The 15234-nt window shown below is 37.8% G+C and overlaps 1 protein-coding gene across 21 annotated transcripts in view; it reads right to left on the minus strand.

Annotated features, from left to right (window-relative positions):
* SYNE1 (spectrin repeat containing nuclear envelope protein 1) overlaps positions 1 to 15234 on the minus strand; it is a 519329-nt gene that overhangs the window by 86964 nt on the left and 417131 nt on the right. For all 21 annotated transcript variants that reach the window (XM_055114235.2, XM_055114240.2, XM_034963099.3 and 18 more), the window contains 7 exons: positions 12565 to 12698; positions 11981 to 12185; positions 10151 to 10333; positions 9402 to 9548; positions 6097 to 6251; positions 4801 to 4948; positions 2678 to 2772 (listed from right to left, as the gene is read on the minus strand). In XM_055114235.2, coding sequence (XP_054970210.2) covers positions 2678 to 2772; positions 4801 to 4948; positions 6097 to 6251; positions 9402 to 9548; positions 10151 to 10333; positions 11981 to 12185; positions 12565 to 12698 — 1067 coding nt within the window. The remainder of the gene's footprint in view (positions 1 to 2677; positions 2773 to 4800; positions 4949 to 6096; positions 6252 to 9401; positions 9549 to 10150; positions 10334 to 11980; positions 12186 to 12564; positions 12699 to 15234) is intronic.

Raw genomic sequence — 15234 nt, forward strand, 5'->3', positions numbered from 1 at the left:
CTGACTTCACTTTATTCTTAGAAAGATGAAAACTTGTTATCATAGTCTGTATAAATGTCATTAATATATTTAGAAATAATAAATTTTACTTAAGATTTCTCAAGTTCAGGCTAAAGTATATCAGGTCTTCTAACGTGTTCTTACCTCTGTTTTCTGGCTTTAAAAAAATATAGGTAGTTCTTTATTACGTTTTATTTAATATTTAATTTATGGCTCTAGAACTGGCTAGTAAGAGTTTGTCCCGCATCAAACAGAATGAGTTTCTATGTAGATTACAGTGTTATTCACACATAAAGTGCAAGTAATGTTGCACTTTAATACTAAATACTTGCACTTCTCTATTATAATAGTTTTGCTTTTCTTCCTCAGATATACTATCCTCTTCTCTTGAGGGTAGCATCAACTTTGAATTGGACTTGCTATTGTGAACTTGTATCTTCTTGAAACTTCCTATTATCCAGAACCACTATAAACTTTGATTTTGTAACCAAATATGCTGTTAGTCCTAGAAACTTATTTAATGACTCAACTTAAACAAAAGATGAATAACACCCAGACAACGTCAACAAAACAAGTATTAAAAATAAAATGTACTAAGTAAAGCCTCTGCAAAAAATTTCGTATGACCTCTCATCTTAAAAATAGATCCATAATGGGCCTGGCCCGGTGACTCACGTCTTTAATCCCAGCACCTTGGGAGGCCGAGGTGGGTGGATCACCTGAGGTCAGGAGTTTGAGACCAGCCTGGCCAACATGGCGAAATCCCATCTCTATTACAAATACAAAAATTAGCCGGGTGTGGTGGTGCGTGCCTGTATTCCCAGCTACTTGGGAGGCTGAGACAGGAGAATCACTTGAACCCAGAAGGCGGAGGTTGCAGTGAGCCGAGATAGCGCCACTTCACTCTAGCCTGAGCGAAAGAGCAAGACACTGTCTCAAAAAAGAAAAAAAAAAAATCCATGTGATAGCTACTTAGATTTTGATGATGACTTCTGTTTTTGAAAGGAAATTTTGCTGTATTAATCAATGTACTAGCATTCAAGTGTGATGAATTAGGTTCATGATACTTCCCTAAAAGTTACAAGCATCTGTCATCGCAGAAAATGTACAACTCCAGGACTTGAGAATATCGTATAATCTTGCTTTCCCTACCAGGTAACCATCCAAGGCCTCTTAGGATTCCCCACCCTCTCTTGATACAACCAAGCTGTCCCAAACTACCTGCCAGCATGAGGAATTACTTAAAACATGACACTGTTCCCTGTGCTGAACTTGAAGCTCTAAAAAACGTAACTCATAAATTAACTTTCAGAACAAAATACACTTGCAATCTGAGGCCTTCTTATTGTCAGTAGACTCTAATCTGATTTTTTTTCCCTTCAACTTTCAAAATTCTTTACCCTCAAGTCTAACCTCCCATTTTCATCTCTTTGGTCTATTTTCCCTAAATGTTAGTATTGAAAAGTTAATAGATGCTGGCTTGCATGTGAGTATTTAATTTTTATTTTACTTAATGACTCAAACATTTATAATATTGTTGTAGAGTTGGCTAAGAAATGATAAAGCAAAAGATAAAAGTTAATTGTATTTGAATTTGTTTTATTTTCAAGGCCTTAAATTCTCAGGAAAGCTCCCATTTAAGTTTGGCTTACTTAGAGTAGAATAAATATAATATCACATTCTGTTGTTCCAAGCTTAACCATGAAGATCTTTTATGTACTTCCAAAGAAATAGCCACTTAAAACTGAAATTGCTTCTACAACATTAAAGACAAAACTCTCAATAAAAATAATTTATTTTTTATTTTTTGAAAAAATATCAAGTTAATTTTAGTCACAACTACTGGTTCCTAAATATGAGAAAGGTATACATATGTAATAGAACACATGAGGCTAATACTCCAAATATCACCACGGAAAGTCGATTAGATAAAGTAAATATTGTTCCTAGGAAATGTAAATATAGTACGAAATTGTCATTTCTCATACCATAAATCTGGGGAGAAGCTAAATTTTTACCTCTCCATTTTTAATAAAGAGATAATTTGCTATTGTAAATGAAAAGGAAGAAAAGATTTCAGGCGGCATGTAATCTGACTTAAGGTAGCAAACCATTTTCAAACACAGAATTCCCATGGCATGAGAAAGCTGGCTGGTATGATCCAGTACTGACTGAAAACCAGACACGAGCTCCAGGCCTGATTCTGCTGCTACTTAGTTCTGTGACCTTGGTCAAATCAGTTCACATTTGTGGATTTCGGGTTTTTCATCTATAAGTAAGAGAGATGGGCTAGTGATCTCTATGCTCCTTTTACAAAAAAATTTCTGTAATTATATAAGAATATTAGAAGCATCTGTTTACAAACCGTTGATAGGTCATTGATATGGTTCATGCTGATCTATTCATTAATTCCATTTCCTACAGATGACTAGTGAAGGTTGGCTAGGTGATTTCCAATTACTCTATGCCCTTCATATAATATAATAGCAGCTCTCTAAAAAGATTCAATACTCAGTCATTTCAGAGATTGAGACAAGTTTCTCCTCCAATTACTGAGGCTCCACTACAGTTCAATTGCCTCAGGAAGATTGGATATATGCCCTCTAATCTGCTCATTAAAAAGAAAATGACTAATTTACTGGAACCTTTCTTTGTAATAATTTATCAAAGATCCTACCTGTCATCAACTTGACCTTGTTCTAGAAGACGTTGCCCATCAATAATGATTGAGTGCAAAATCTGCTGACGACTGAACATCTCGGCTTGAAACAACTATAATTTAGAAAAAAGAAGAACATACTTTAGAGTTCCTAATTTTAGTGATCGGTTCTCTGATAACTTTCCAAATATTCTAGTTTTCACAAGACTATGAAAGCTATCACCAGCTGAACCAGAAAATGTGTGAAATCCTGCAGTTTAGGAATCATTTATTTTTAAATCATCAATTAAGATACACTCAAAGATAAAGTTTAGTGTTTGGTTTACTAAAACTAGATGACCAAAAGTAGAATTATATTTCTCTTCTTTCTTTCAAAAACACCTAATAAAGTAAGTTAATGCACAATTTGTTTTCTGGTTTATTTTGTGTATAAAATATGGTCCATATTCAAAACTTAGAGAATAGCTTAGGACTGTTAAAGAAGTCAAAGAAAAAAAATAGCCTAGTCTTTTTCTGTCTTTTAAAACTCACTGTTTTTAAGTTTTAAATTTTAAAATTAATAAATTTTAATAAACTTATTTCACTATTTAAAAAAATTCAACAGAAGGTCCTTCGAATTATTTCTGCTGTTTTTTAAACAACTTTATTGAGTAACAATTCACACACCATACAATTCACTCATTTAAAATGTTCAATTTAGTGGTGTTTATTATATTTACAGACTTTACAATCATTACCACAATCAATTTTAGAATTTTCATTGCCCCAAAAAGAAAGTCCATCCTCATTAGCAATCATTCCCCATTTCTTCCCAATCCTCCAGCCTTCAGCAACCACTCATCTATTTTATGCCTCTATGAATTACTTACTCTGGACATTTCTTATAAATGGAATCTTGCAATATGTATGTAGTCTTTTGTGACTGGTTTCTTTCCCTCAGCATAATGTTTCCAAGGTTCATACATGTTGCAACATATATCAGTACCTTATTCCTTTTTATTGCGAATAGTATTCTATTACATAGACATTTCACATTTTATTTATCCATTTATAAGTTGATGGACATTTGGGTTGTCTCCACCTTTTGGCTATTATAACTAATGCTCCTGTAAATAATGTACTTATACAAGTTTTTGTGTGGACACATATTTTCATTTATCCTGAGTATATACCTAGGAGTGGAATTGCTGGGTTATATGATTACTCTATGTAACTCTATATGGTAACTCTATGTTAACTGTTTTCCAAAGCAGCTTCACCATTTTACATTCCCATCAGCAATGTATTAGGGTTCCAATTCCTTTACACCCTCACCAAAATTTGCTATTTTTTCATCATAGTCATCCTTGTGGGTGTGAGATGCAATCTCATTGTAGTTTTTTTTCTATTATTTCATCATCTGTCAATTCAATAAAACTGGATTTAAAAATACCTTAGATATCTTTAAATTTTCTATTTAAAAAATTCTGAATTAAGTTTTTCTTTTCTCTTAGGTGAGACCTATCTCTCCATGCGCATATAATTCATAAATACACAAACTGACTTAGTTATACCGGTAAATAGCAACATATGGATTAACAGTGGGCAAATTTATTAATTTACTTTGTGTATATAGTTCTTCTCCCTCTTTGTTTCTTAAGAAATCATTATAATGCCATTTAATCAAGAGGTACACCTGGAGACATTTGATAGATTGATTTCCTGGTATAAAATTCATATACGCTCTTTGAAGATCACAAAATTGTTAAAGACTTTTGATCAAAGCATAGTCTCTTAAGCAATTGTCCTTGGCAATATTAAAGTAGTCTCTAACCCAGTTTGAAAATCGTCTAACTATCTATACACGTTCCACCAACTTTGCCTGTCTCGAGTAAGTAGCCTTTAACCACAATTCTGGCATTATACTTTACAAGGAACTGAAGGTTGACACGTGCTTATAAACAATCATGGAGCAGCGAATAGGACTACATTTTTATAATTAAGTTATCAAAACCTCAAGCTTAAGAAAGAAGGCAAAATGATGCGTGCATTTGGACACTCGTGCAAAGGGCATGATTTTAATTCTCCCACACAGCATTTTGTAGCATCTTCCAAGGGCCTAAAAATTTCTTATTACCCCCAAATCTACTGATAAAACTTACCTCGTGTGCTCTCTGCTGTTCCAAAAGGTGCTGATAATTTCCTGAAATCTCTACTGCTAACTTTTGTTCTGTCTGAACTAGGAATTCCATCCATGTTTCACATTTTTCCAAGAAAGTCTGATGTTGTAGCAAAAATGACTGCAACTTGCTGAAAGAACAAAGGGCAAGGAACAATGGTTATTTCGCCGCTTATTCTTACATCTCTAGCATATAAAACTAGATTAAATAATCTCTGTGCTCAATTCTAATTGAACCACCACAAAGCTTTCATGTTAGGTGGTAAAATTTTTTTAAAAAAGAAGAAAGAGGCCAGTTGCAGTGGCTCACGCCTGTAATCCCAACATTTTGGGAGACTGAGGTGGGCAGATCACCTGAGGTCAGGAGTTGTAGACCAGCCTGGTCAACATGGTGAAACCCCATCTCTACTAAAAATACAAAAATTAGCTGGGTGTGGTGGTGTGTGACTGTAATCCCAGCTACTTGGGATGCTGAGACAGGAGAACTGCTTGAACCCAACATTGCAGTGAGCCGAGATTGTGCCTTTGCACTCCAGCCTGGGTGACAAGAGTGAAACTCCATCTCAAAAAAAAAAAAAAAAAAAGAAGAAAGAAAGTTGAAAAACTGTAGAAGTTTAAAATGTACCTCTTTTAAAATGATAAAAATTATGTATATACTTTTAATATATTCTCACTTAAAAGAGTTTTCTGATTAAAGTGCTATTTAGTACATTAAACATGAGAAACAACTTTACAATTTGAATTTCCCACTTTTAGTTCAAATTTTGTCAGTGTTATGGGAAAGATCAGAATTTATAAACATACACAAGTCATGAGCTTATATTCTATGGATACATTGGTGCTATGGTGTGAATGTATCCCTTCCATAATTCAGGTGATGAAACTTCGTGGTGAATGTTGGTAGTATTTTGAGGCAGAGCCTTTACACGGTGATTAGGCCATGAGGACTCCTCCTTTGTGAATGGGATTAAGGGTCTTTTAAAAGAAGATTCACACAGCGTTCAGCACTGTTGTCCTTCTGCCTTCCACTGTGTGAGGACACAGCAACTCTCCCCTCCTGAGGATGCAGCAAAACCTGCCCTCTTGAAAGCAGAGAGCAGCCCTCACCAGACAACTGAATCTGCTAGCACCTTGACTGCGGACTTCCCAGTCTCCAGAACTGTGAGACTGTTCAACATTTCTGTTCTTTATAAATTATGCATTCTGTGGTATTTTGACATAGCGGCACAAACCAGACTAAGACAACTGGAGCAACCAAGACATCTCTTGTTTACTCTACCTGAATCTTTCTGTAGTCTGAGAGGAGATCAGAGACCAATGGCGGTTCAGATTCTGCATCCTTTTGATTTCCTTATCATTCAAGGGTAACCTATATCCAAGTTCATTTAGACGGTCTAAATCTGGAGCCATGCTGCTGAATTTTAACATCTGTCCCTAGAAGGAAGATTTAAAAGTAGGTTTAGCACCATGGTCAAAAAAGTCAAAACTTTTTCGAAGTGCACAGTGAATTTCTGATTTCAGGAAGTAGCTGGTCTTCGGTCTAGTGGCCTCTGCATTTCTAGGCCACTTACTTACAATCTCTAGGTACAAATAGCAAAAAGCCAAATCTACTATTCAGTCTAAACTGCTGCTGCTGCTGCTATTGCCACTCAAGCTACTCATTATCCTTTATGGACTACTTAATGTGTATTCTGTTATTTACTTGATATATTATTTACTTGTATGGATTATACATACAAGTATATTATTTACTTTATTTACACGTATTATATTATTTACTTGATTTTTATTACGTGTATTATATTACATATACTATTTACTTGATTTACTCATATGTAATTATATTACAAGTATTATATTATTTACTTGATTTATTTACTCATAGGCAATTCTTGACAGAACTGATTAAGGATGAAAATTATGCTGATAAGTAAAAGACCTTACTTCTTACCATTTACGTTTAATTTGTTCATGCTAATTTCCTCCTTTATTATTCACAACTAATAAAAGTTATAACAGTGATAGCTAACGTTTATTGAGCACTTACTATGAATCAAGCACTGACAAGAGCTTTACAAGTAAGAACTCATTTTATCCTCAAAACGATCACATAAGATAAGTCATGCTGCTATTCTCTCTTTACAAGGGAGGAAAGGGAGGCACAGAAACTAAGTAAATTGCTCCAGGCCAGCCAGCTAGTAAATGGAAGAGGGTAAACGAACCTCCTTGGGTTCTTGCTAGAGAAAATAAGATTTCACTTGAGCTGTGAAGTAACCACACATTTTAAGGGCTCCAGTTTTAGGTCTCTGACCCCCCCACCCCACAGCTGGTGAGACTCAACCAAAAGAGCAATCTATTCTTTCGGATCTCTTCCCTCCCTTCAAACACAGGACAATGTTGTCGGTTCTGGTTTTCCCATGGGTGTTCTTATCTCCACCTAGGAAATTGGTTACAGGAAAGAAAAAATGTCAGGCCACCTTTGGCTATGTGTGTGTCTTCTCTTTGCATGTTCTGCAAAAGACTCATGCTTTTTGAAGAAAGAATAAATCTCAAATATTGAAACCAAAATATAACCAAAATAAGATACTATTCTAGTAGTCAAAAGTGCAACAGTAGTCCCCTACTCACAGGAGTATAATTAAATGACATGATAGAGCATGGAAGAAAAACAATAGTGTGCTATGAAAATGTGTCACTGGGGGGCCTGGCCCTGGACAGACAGTGGAGACTTTCCTAAGAGAGTGACATTGAACAAAATGACCAGGACTTTACTCTTTTTAGTGAGGAGTGAGCTGACGAGGACAAGAAAACAAATCCAGAGAGAGGAAATATCACGTGCACAGTGGCACTGGAGTGGCTGGAGGGAGAGATGGGCTATGGTGCAACAGAATAAGATCCTCAGGAAAGGTGGAACCAGGATGCCGCCTTGAGAAGCCACATGGTCTTTTCCCTAAGAGCAGTGGGAAACCTTGAGGGCTTTAACCAAGGGAATAATACAATAAAATTTTCATGTCTGTTGAATTATTTTGCTTACTTCATTGAATGTTTAAAATCATTCACAATTGGCAGGGCACAGTGGCTCATGCCTGTAATCCCAGCACTTTGGGAGGCCGAGGCGGGCGGATCACAAGGTCAGGAGTTCGAGACCAGCCTGGCCAACATAGTGAACCGCCCCCCTCTCCATCTCTACTAAAAATACAAAAATTAGCAGGGCATGGTGGCACATGCCTGTAGTCCCAGCTATTTGGGAGGCTGAGGCAGGAGAATTGCTTGAAACTGGGAGGCAGGGGTTGCAGTGAGCCGAGATCGCGCCACTGCACTCCAGCCTGCGCAATAGAGCAAGACTCTATCTCAAAAAAAAAAAAAATTCACAATTAAGTAAAACCTTTTTTTTTTTTTTTTTTTAAAAAAAAACTATTACATTAGGCCAGGTGCAGTGGCTCACGCCTGTAATCCCAGCACTTTGGGAGGCTGAGGCGGGCAGATCACAAGGTCAGGAGATCGAGACCATCCTGGCTAACATGATGAAACCCCGTCTCTACTAAAAATACAAAAAAAAATTAGCCAGGCGTGGTGGACAGTACCTGCAGTCCTAGCTACTCGGGAGGCTGAGGCAAGAGAATGGCGTGAACCTGGGAGGGAGAGCTTGCAGTGAGCCGAGATTGCACCACTGCACTCCAGCCTGGGCGACAGAGCAAGACTCCGTCACAAAAAAAAAAAAAAAAAATTTTTTTTAAATTATTTTTGATGGACAAATTATAATCGTATATATTTATGGAGTATGATATGATGTTTTCACACAATGTGGAATGATTAAATCAAGCTAATTAAGTAAAACCCTTAAAAAGAACAAAAAAGGTCATTCTGACAGCCAGGAGGAGGGGAGGTTGGGTGAATGGATGCAGATCTGTGGGAGGCGGCTCTAGGGTCTCAGAGAGATAGGAGTAGCTTGAGCTAGGAGTAGATGATGTTAGAAACAGAGACGAGAGGTTCAAAAGTTAATAGAGAGGTGATGGACTGGGTACAGGAACAACATGGAGAGGGACCAGCCGTGGAAAGGAGGAGTGAGGTGGTTTTCAGCGGTGGAAAGAGGGAGGAGTGAGGTGGCTTCCAGGAGTGAGCTGGGAAATCAGCCTGTGCCCACTGCCAGCACACAGTCTACTGTTTGCCAGAGAAAGTCTCACTGGGGGCTCACTCAAAAGAAAGAGTGGGTCTACATCAGCTTTGAGTTTCCCTTAAGATTTTGAAAACAGGGCTGGGTGTGGTTGCTCATGCCTGTAATTCCAGCATTTTGGGAGGCCTGACCTCGGGTGATCAGTTCAAGACCAGTGAAACCTCATCTCTACTAAAAATACAAAAATTAGCCAGGAGTGGTGGCGTGCCCCTATAATCCTAGCTACTCGGGAGGATGAGGCAGAATCGCTTGAACCCGGAAAGCAGAGGTTGCAGTGAGCCGAGATCACACCACGGCACTCCAGCCTGGGCGACAGAGCGAGACTCCATCTCAAAAAAAAAAAAAAAAAAAGAAAAAGATTTTGAAGACAGATGGTAAAATGTCTGGGACTCAGATTTGAACACACTTACCTTAAGTTCTTCCATCCTTTCCTGGATTGTGGAGAGGTCAGATGAGTGGCTAGGGTCCTGCCCTTGTAGTATTTCTTCAGCTTCCACTATCCAGGCCTCCAAAGCTTCTAAACTCTTGGCAAAGGTTTCATAATCAAGAACTCCAGCCTTTTTTTCCACAAAAGAAATTGGTATTTCAGTAAAAAAAAAAAACAAATTGGTATTTTAATAAAGTCTGGTAAAAGGGCAAGTGGATATTAAAATTATTTTTCATATTCTTGTATCAAATTGCCATTCTCAAGACGTTCCTATAAAAAAAGCTATAACAATTTAAATCTTCTTTATGTAATTTTTCTAAAAACTATAATTATTTCTATGCACCGTAAGTCAATAACAATTAAAATTATTCTTTAAATACATGATCAAACAACACGTCTGAAAAATCTTCTGATTCTTGTAAAAGTTTGAGTTAAATAAACACGAATATTCATATTAAAGCTGCTTAGTGTTTATTAATTGAACAGACCATGGTGGCAGGCATTGGTTTAGGGGCTTGCATCTTAAACCGATTTTAAAATTCCTTGGCAGAGAACAGCACAAAACGTCCACCTTCATCGTCCCCACCAGAACTTCCAAAGTTTGTTTACTTGCTATTTTCTTGAGTCTTGAAGGAGGCATTGTTGCAATGACAAGGAATTCTTTTTCTGTGTTTGTGCCCAGATATTAGAGAACAGCCAATATATAGAAGATACTAAATAGGAGCCCTGTACCTGTAACGAAGTCTGCTGTTTGCAGAGAGCCTGCTCCAGGGCACACAAGTGTTGACTCAAAGAGAGTTGATCCGATTGAATAGCGGATGCTGCGGAAGCATCCACTTGTTGCTTCAGTTGCTCTCCCAGCTCATGGAGAACAAAGAGGGAATCTTTAACTGTGCCCAGTCCTTTGAGGAGGTCCTAGAAAAGGTGAAAATATGCCCACTCTGAAGCATGTTGATACTCCTTATCATAAACAGCAATCGGCAAAGGGCTACACATGTAGAAACACATCATTCCTACGGATCATATTTTTAGGCTAAATAAACTTCACCTGTGGAAAAATGATCATGCACTGAACCCCATTTTTTAAAATGCTATGTTAATATTTTAAACATACATTATACACATATAACCTATGGCTATATATAATTACTCTTTTGTTAGTAAAAGCTATGTAGGTTCATTACAGGACCTTGGGGAAATGCAGAAAAACATACATAAACAAGAAAAAAAAAAAAACATGACCCAAGCGTAGAGCCAATAACTGGAAATATTTTGGCAGTTTTTTTCCTGCCTCTTTATGTAATTTGTATCAAATTAAAAACAAAATGTTATATTTTTCCTTTTTCTATTATTATTATACACACCAGGAATTTGTCCGTGGTATCTTCTATATGTGTGGTCACATTATTGCAAGTACAGCAACCTCCTATCTCAGTAGGGTACAGAACACAGTGATGATTTTGGTGAGCAGGGGGTAAGAGTAGCCTGTATTCCCATTCTTTTCCATGGGATCTCTTTGCCTCCACTTTCTGTGGGACCCTCTTACAGGTTAAAAAATATAAGCCAATGGAAACTCCCTGTTTCTGCTTTCTATCCTATCATTGAGAGATAATAAGTGACTGCTTCTTCTACCTGTTGCTGGTATCCCACTCAGTCATGTTATGCCTAGGCAGTGACTTCTGTGAGAGAAAGAAGAACTAAGGGCTCTTTACGCTTGACACGGATAACAGACAAGGTGTATTTCAATTCAGGAGTATTAAAAATGACAGTTCTTGTATACACAAATTATGTGGATGAAAAAAGCACTGTATTATCTTTATTTTAAAATACCCATCTTTAGCTTTAAAGTGATTATTCCGGTTGAAGATATTAGAATAGGTTAAACTTTTATTTACATAGTTTTTATAGCTTGCCTAATTCTAATAAACTGATTTGGAAAAGTTTATAAAAAGATCCTTGTAACAAGCTCTTAAAAATAAAGACAAATAAGGGCAAATAGTAAGAGCCATGTAATGCTTGAAACAAGAGAAGAGCTGTTCCTTAAACCCTTAAGTAGGTTATTGGCAGCTATAGTAAAAAAGAGAATTATTAAAAAGCCATTAAAAGAAGTATACCAGTAAATTAGGAGAGAAAGACTTCTTTCTACCATTAATATCTTAGATGAAACTATTGTGTAGATGCTTACATAGGAGTTAATGAATGTAAATGGACAACATCTGGAACAGAAGATTTTTTAAAGATAGAACACTATTCCCCATATGGTCATGTCTTATATTGACCACCCCAGAAAACACAAAGAGCCTCAATCTTTCACATTGACTAAATTCCACTAGGAAAAATGAGAAAACAACTCATTTTAAAAAATAAAACAATGGGAGGAGACCTCTTAGTCTGATGCATGTGCACCTGTGTTCTGAAAATCAGGCAGGCTCTTTGATCCTAAGACAGTTATTTTTGGGTAACTGTCTCACATAGACATACCAAAGCTTACACAGACCAAAAGCTAAACTTGGGCAGTCTAAGAAGGGCATGTGGGGAAAACAAGATAGCTCCTGAACATACGTTGCAATCTTGAATCCATGTGGCAACCTCATCATCGGCGATGTCCTTGTTTGTGGCTGCCTTCAACAGCTCATTGGTTCGATCCTCCTGCTGCTGAACTGTCGAAGCACACTGTTTGGAGTAGTCCTTGTATCTTTGCCAAAGCTGAAGTAGGGCCTTGCTGGAGTGTAGCTGCTCAGCAATCTCTTCCAGCAAGTTATTCCACCTGGAAATAATAACCAACACTCATGAGCAGATTACCACCTCTCACCAAATGTTGATATGTACTATTTTATTTTTCATGATCCTGGTTCATGTGAATATAGACATACTCATTTCTAGTTAACATAATAAAAATTAATGTTTCATATTCCTAGTTTCAGGGTAGGTAATGAGGATGATGGCAATCTTTGGGTGTACAGTACTTCTAATTCTTTCTAAATCTCTTCACTACATTTATTTATCCTTAAATTCATGTTGTGAAAGAGAAGTTTAAAGGAATAGAATCTATATAGCTCAAATTCAAACTGTCATTGTTTTAATTATATCATTATTTATAATAAGGCTGTGATATAAATAGTGTGTAAAGTTAACATACTCCATACCTCATGTTGACTTCTTTCAGTGTATTGGTAAGAGTTTCTGTCACAGGTGGGTGACACTCTTTTAATAATTGGTTGGTGATAGAGCCAAATTTCTGTAAGCTCCTTTCCTGTTTTTCAAGATCATCTTGGAGATTCTGCCCAAAAAAAAAGACCCATAGATGACATAACAGGATCTAAATTCTAATAAGCAAGTTTAAAAGGAATTTGTATATGTTTTCATAAATATGTACATATACTTGTATAAACCAGGCATGACTTAGCACCAATGCTTTATCAGCTTTCTTTAGATAATCATTTATTCTCTTTTTTAGGATTTTGTTATTTTGGCTATGAGAAGAGGTTCTTAGCAATGAAGCCTTCTTCTATTGGCATTTGCATTCTGCTGAAAAACTCACATAGGGTGCCCTTGTCCATTGTCTGGTAGGAAGCTGCCAGAGATGGTAAATTCCTCTTCAAAGGGTTTAATTGTGTAATGTCCTTGTCCTTGGTTCAGAGGCCTCACCTCCTTGTACTTTCTTGTTTCTGGCCTGTGAGCAGCCCTCCTGCTCTTGTTGTGTCCTGACTTGCCCAGACATGTCCAAACTTGCCTTGTGCTGTAACACAGGGACCACTCCTACCCCTCCCTCCCTTGAGAATCACATATTTACCCTAATTGGAAAAGTTTAAGTCTTAGCCAACTGGGGTCAGTTTAGATTGAGTGGTCCAACCCTAGCCAACAGGGGAAGGATGCAGGGATAGGGACTGCGTTAGGGATAAAAACTCCTTCTCTCCTTTGTTCAGTGTGCTCTCGCAGCAGCCAGAAGTGTGAGTGGCACCCTCCTGCAGAAGTAAATTTGCCTTGCTGAGAAATCCTTTAAGTGCTCATTTTCCTTGCTACCCCAAGCTCTTGTTTCTAACAAAGCCATGGCAATGGTGTATGTAATGTGCTATCTGCCAAACTGTGGATCTCTTTGACACTCAAAGCCAAAGCCAGGTCTCTATTTTGTTACATACCCACAGTGCTTCTACCACAAACTCCAGAAGATGAAGACTCTAACAAGGCACAGCTTTGCCAAGCTTTATCTCTGGGTGTTCTTCCTTGCCAAGAATTATTTTTAACTTAAAAAATGATTTTCAATTGACAAATAATAATTGTATGTATTTGTAGGGTACTATATGATGTTTTGATATATGTTTACATTGTGGAATGAATAAATTAAGATAATTAACATATCATTACCTCACATACTTATCCATTTTTGTCTAGCAAAGTTGAACTCATAGAAGTAGAGAGTAGAATGGTAGTTACCAGGGCATGGGATAAGGGATTAGATGGGGAAAAGAAAGATGTTGATCAAAAGGAACATAGTTTCAGCTACACAGGAGGGATAAGCTTTAGTGATCCACCATACAGAATGGAGACTGTAATTAATAATAATGCACTGTATATGTCAAGATTGCTTAAAGCAAAGAATATTTATCAGACAGGTTTGGCATCTTCTACCAAGCCTATCTAAATAGTCTGCTACCAAGGACCAGTAAGGGAACTGAAAGAAAGTTGTTTCTCTGGAAATAGTGCTGAGGTGACAGACTCAGTTCTTCATAAAACTCCACAGGTGAAGTAGGCTACAAAAATCGAGTACTATTTAACACCAATATCTGATTACCCTCAAATGAAAACAGTCAAGGAAAAGACCCTTAATCCTTTCATGTCTTAAGACAGCTCTTGCAAGTATTAAACATAACATATATTAAATTAAAAAGCATTTCTAACCTCCTCAAAGTTATAAGATGTGCTTTTAAATTTACTATCCTCAGAAGAAGTTTTCGTGATCCTTAGTAACGACAATTTAAGGGTTAAGAAATTATATAGACAAATTTGTCCTTCCTCTCTTCCACCCTACCCTAAAAAAAATATTTCCTTAAGAAAGTCGGCCGGGCACGGTGGCTCATGCCTGTAATCCCAGCACTTTGGGAGGCTGAGGCATGTGGATCATGAGGTCAGGAGTTCAAGACCAGCCTGGCCAAGATGGTGAAACTCCGTCTCTACTAAAAATACAAAAATTAGCCAGGCATGGAGGCACATGCCGTAATCCCAGCTACTCAGGAGGCTGAGGCAGAGAATTGCTTAAACCCGGGAGGCGGAGGTTGCAGTGAGCTGAGATAGCACCACTGCACTCCAGTCTGGGCGACAGAGCGAGACTCTGTCTCAAAAAGGAAGGAGGGGAGGGGAGGGAAGGAGAGGGGAAGGGAGGGAAGGAGAGGGGAAGGGAGGGGAGAAGAGGGGAGGAGAGGAAGGCAGGTTGCATCTGAGGTCAGCAACATAGAAGCTTTGATTGGCTGGCCAGGGAGGCAGACTAGATATTAGCAGGGCACATGCTGGTCTCTTGTTGGCCTCCCATCCCTTAGGGGCCTGCCCTGCCCGTCCCATAGTCTGTGTTCTTTAGCCAAGAAGAAAGAGCAGTGACAGGTGAGAGTGGCCCGGTGCACAGGAGAGTGGGGGCAGCAGGAATTTGAGGGCGGTGACCTGAGACAGGAGAGAGTGCTATATTGAAGACAAACATCAGGGATATCATTTTACATGGACACAATGACAAAGGACCCACAGGAAACCAAGCAGTAAGTGCTAGAAAGGAAGATTCTGTGGACACGCTGGATAGGCCACTGATATTTTACTGAATGGAAGAAACT

The sequence above is a fragment of the Pan paniscus genome, chromosome 5 (assembly GCF_029289425.2).
Source record: "Pan paniscus chromosome 5, NHGRI_mPanPan1-v2.0_pri, whole genome shotgun sequence".
NCBI classification, from domain to species: Eukaryota; Metazoa; Chordata; class Mammalia; order Primates; family Hominidae; genus Pan; species Pan paniscus.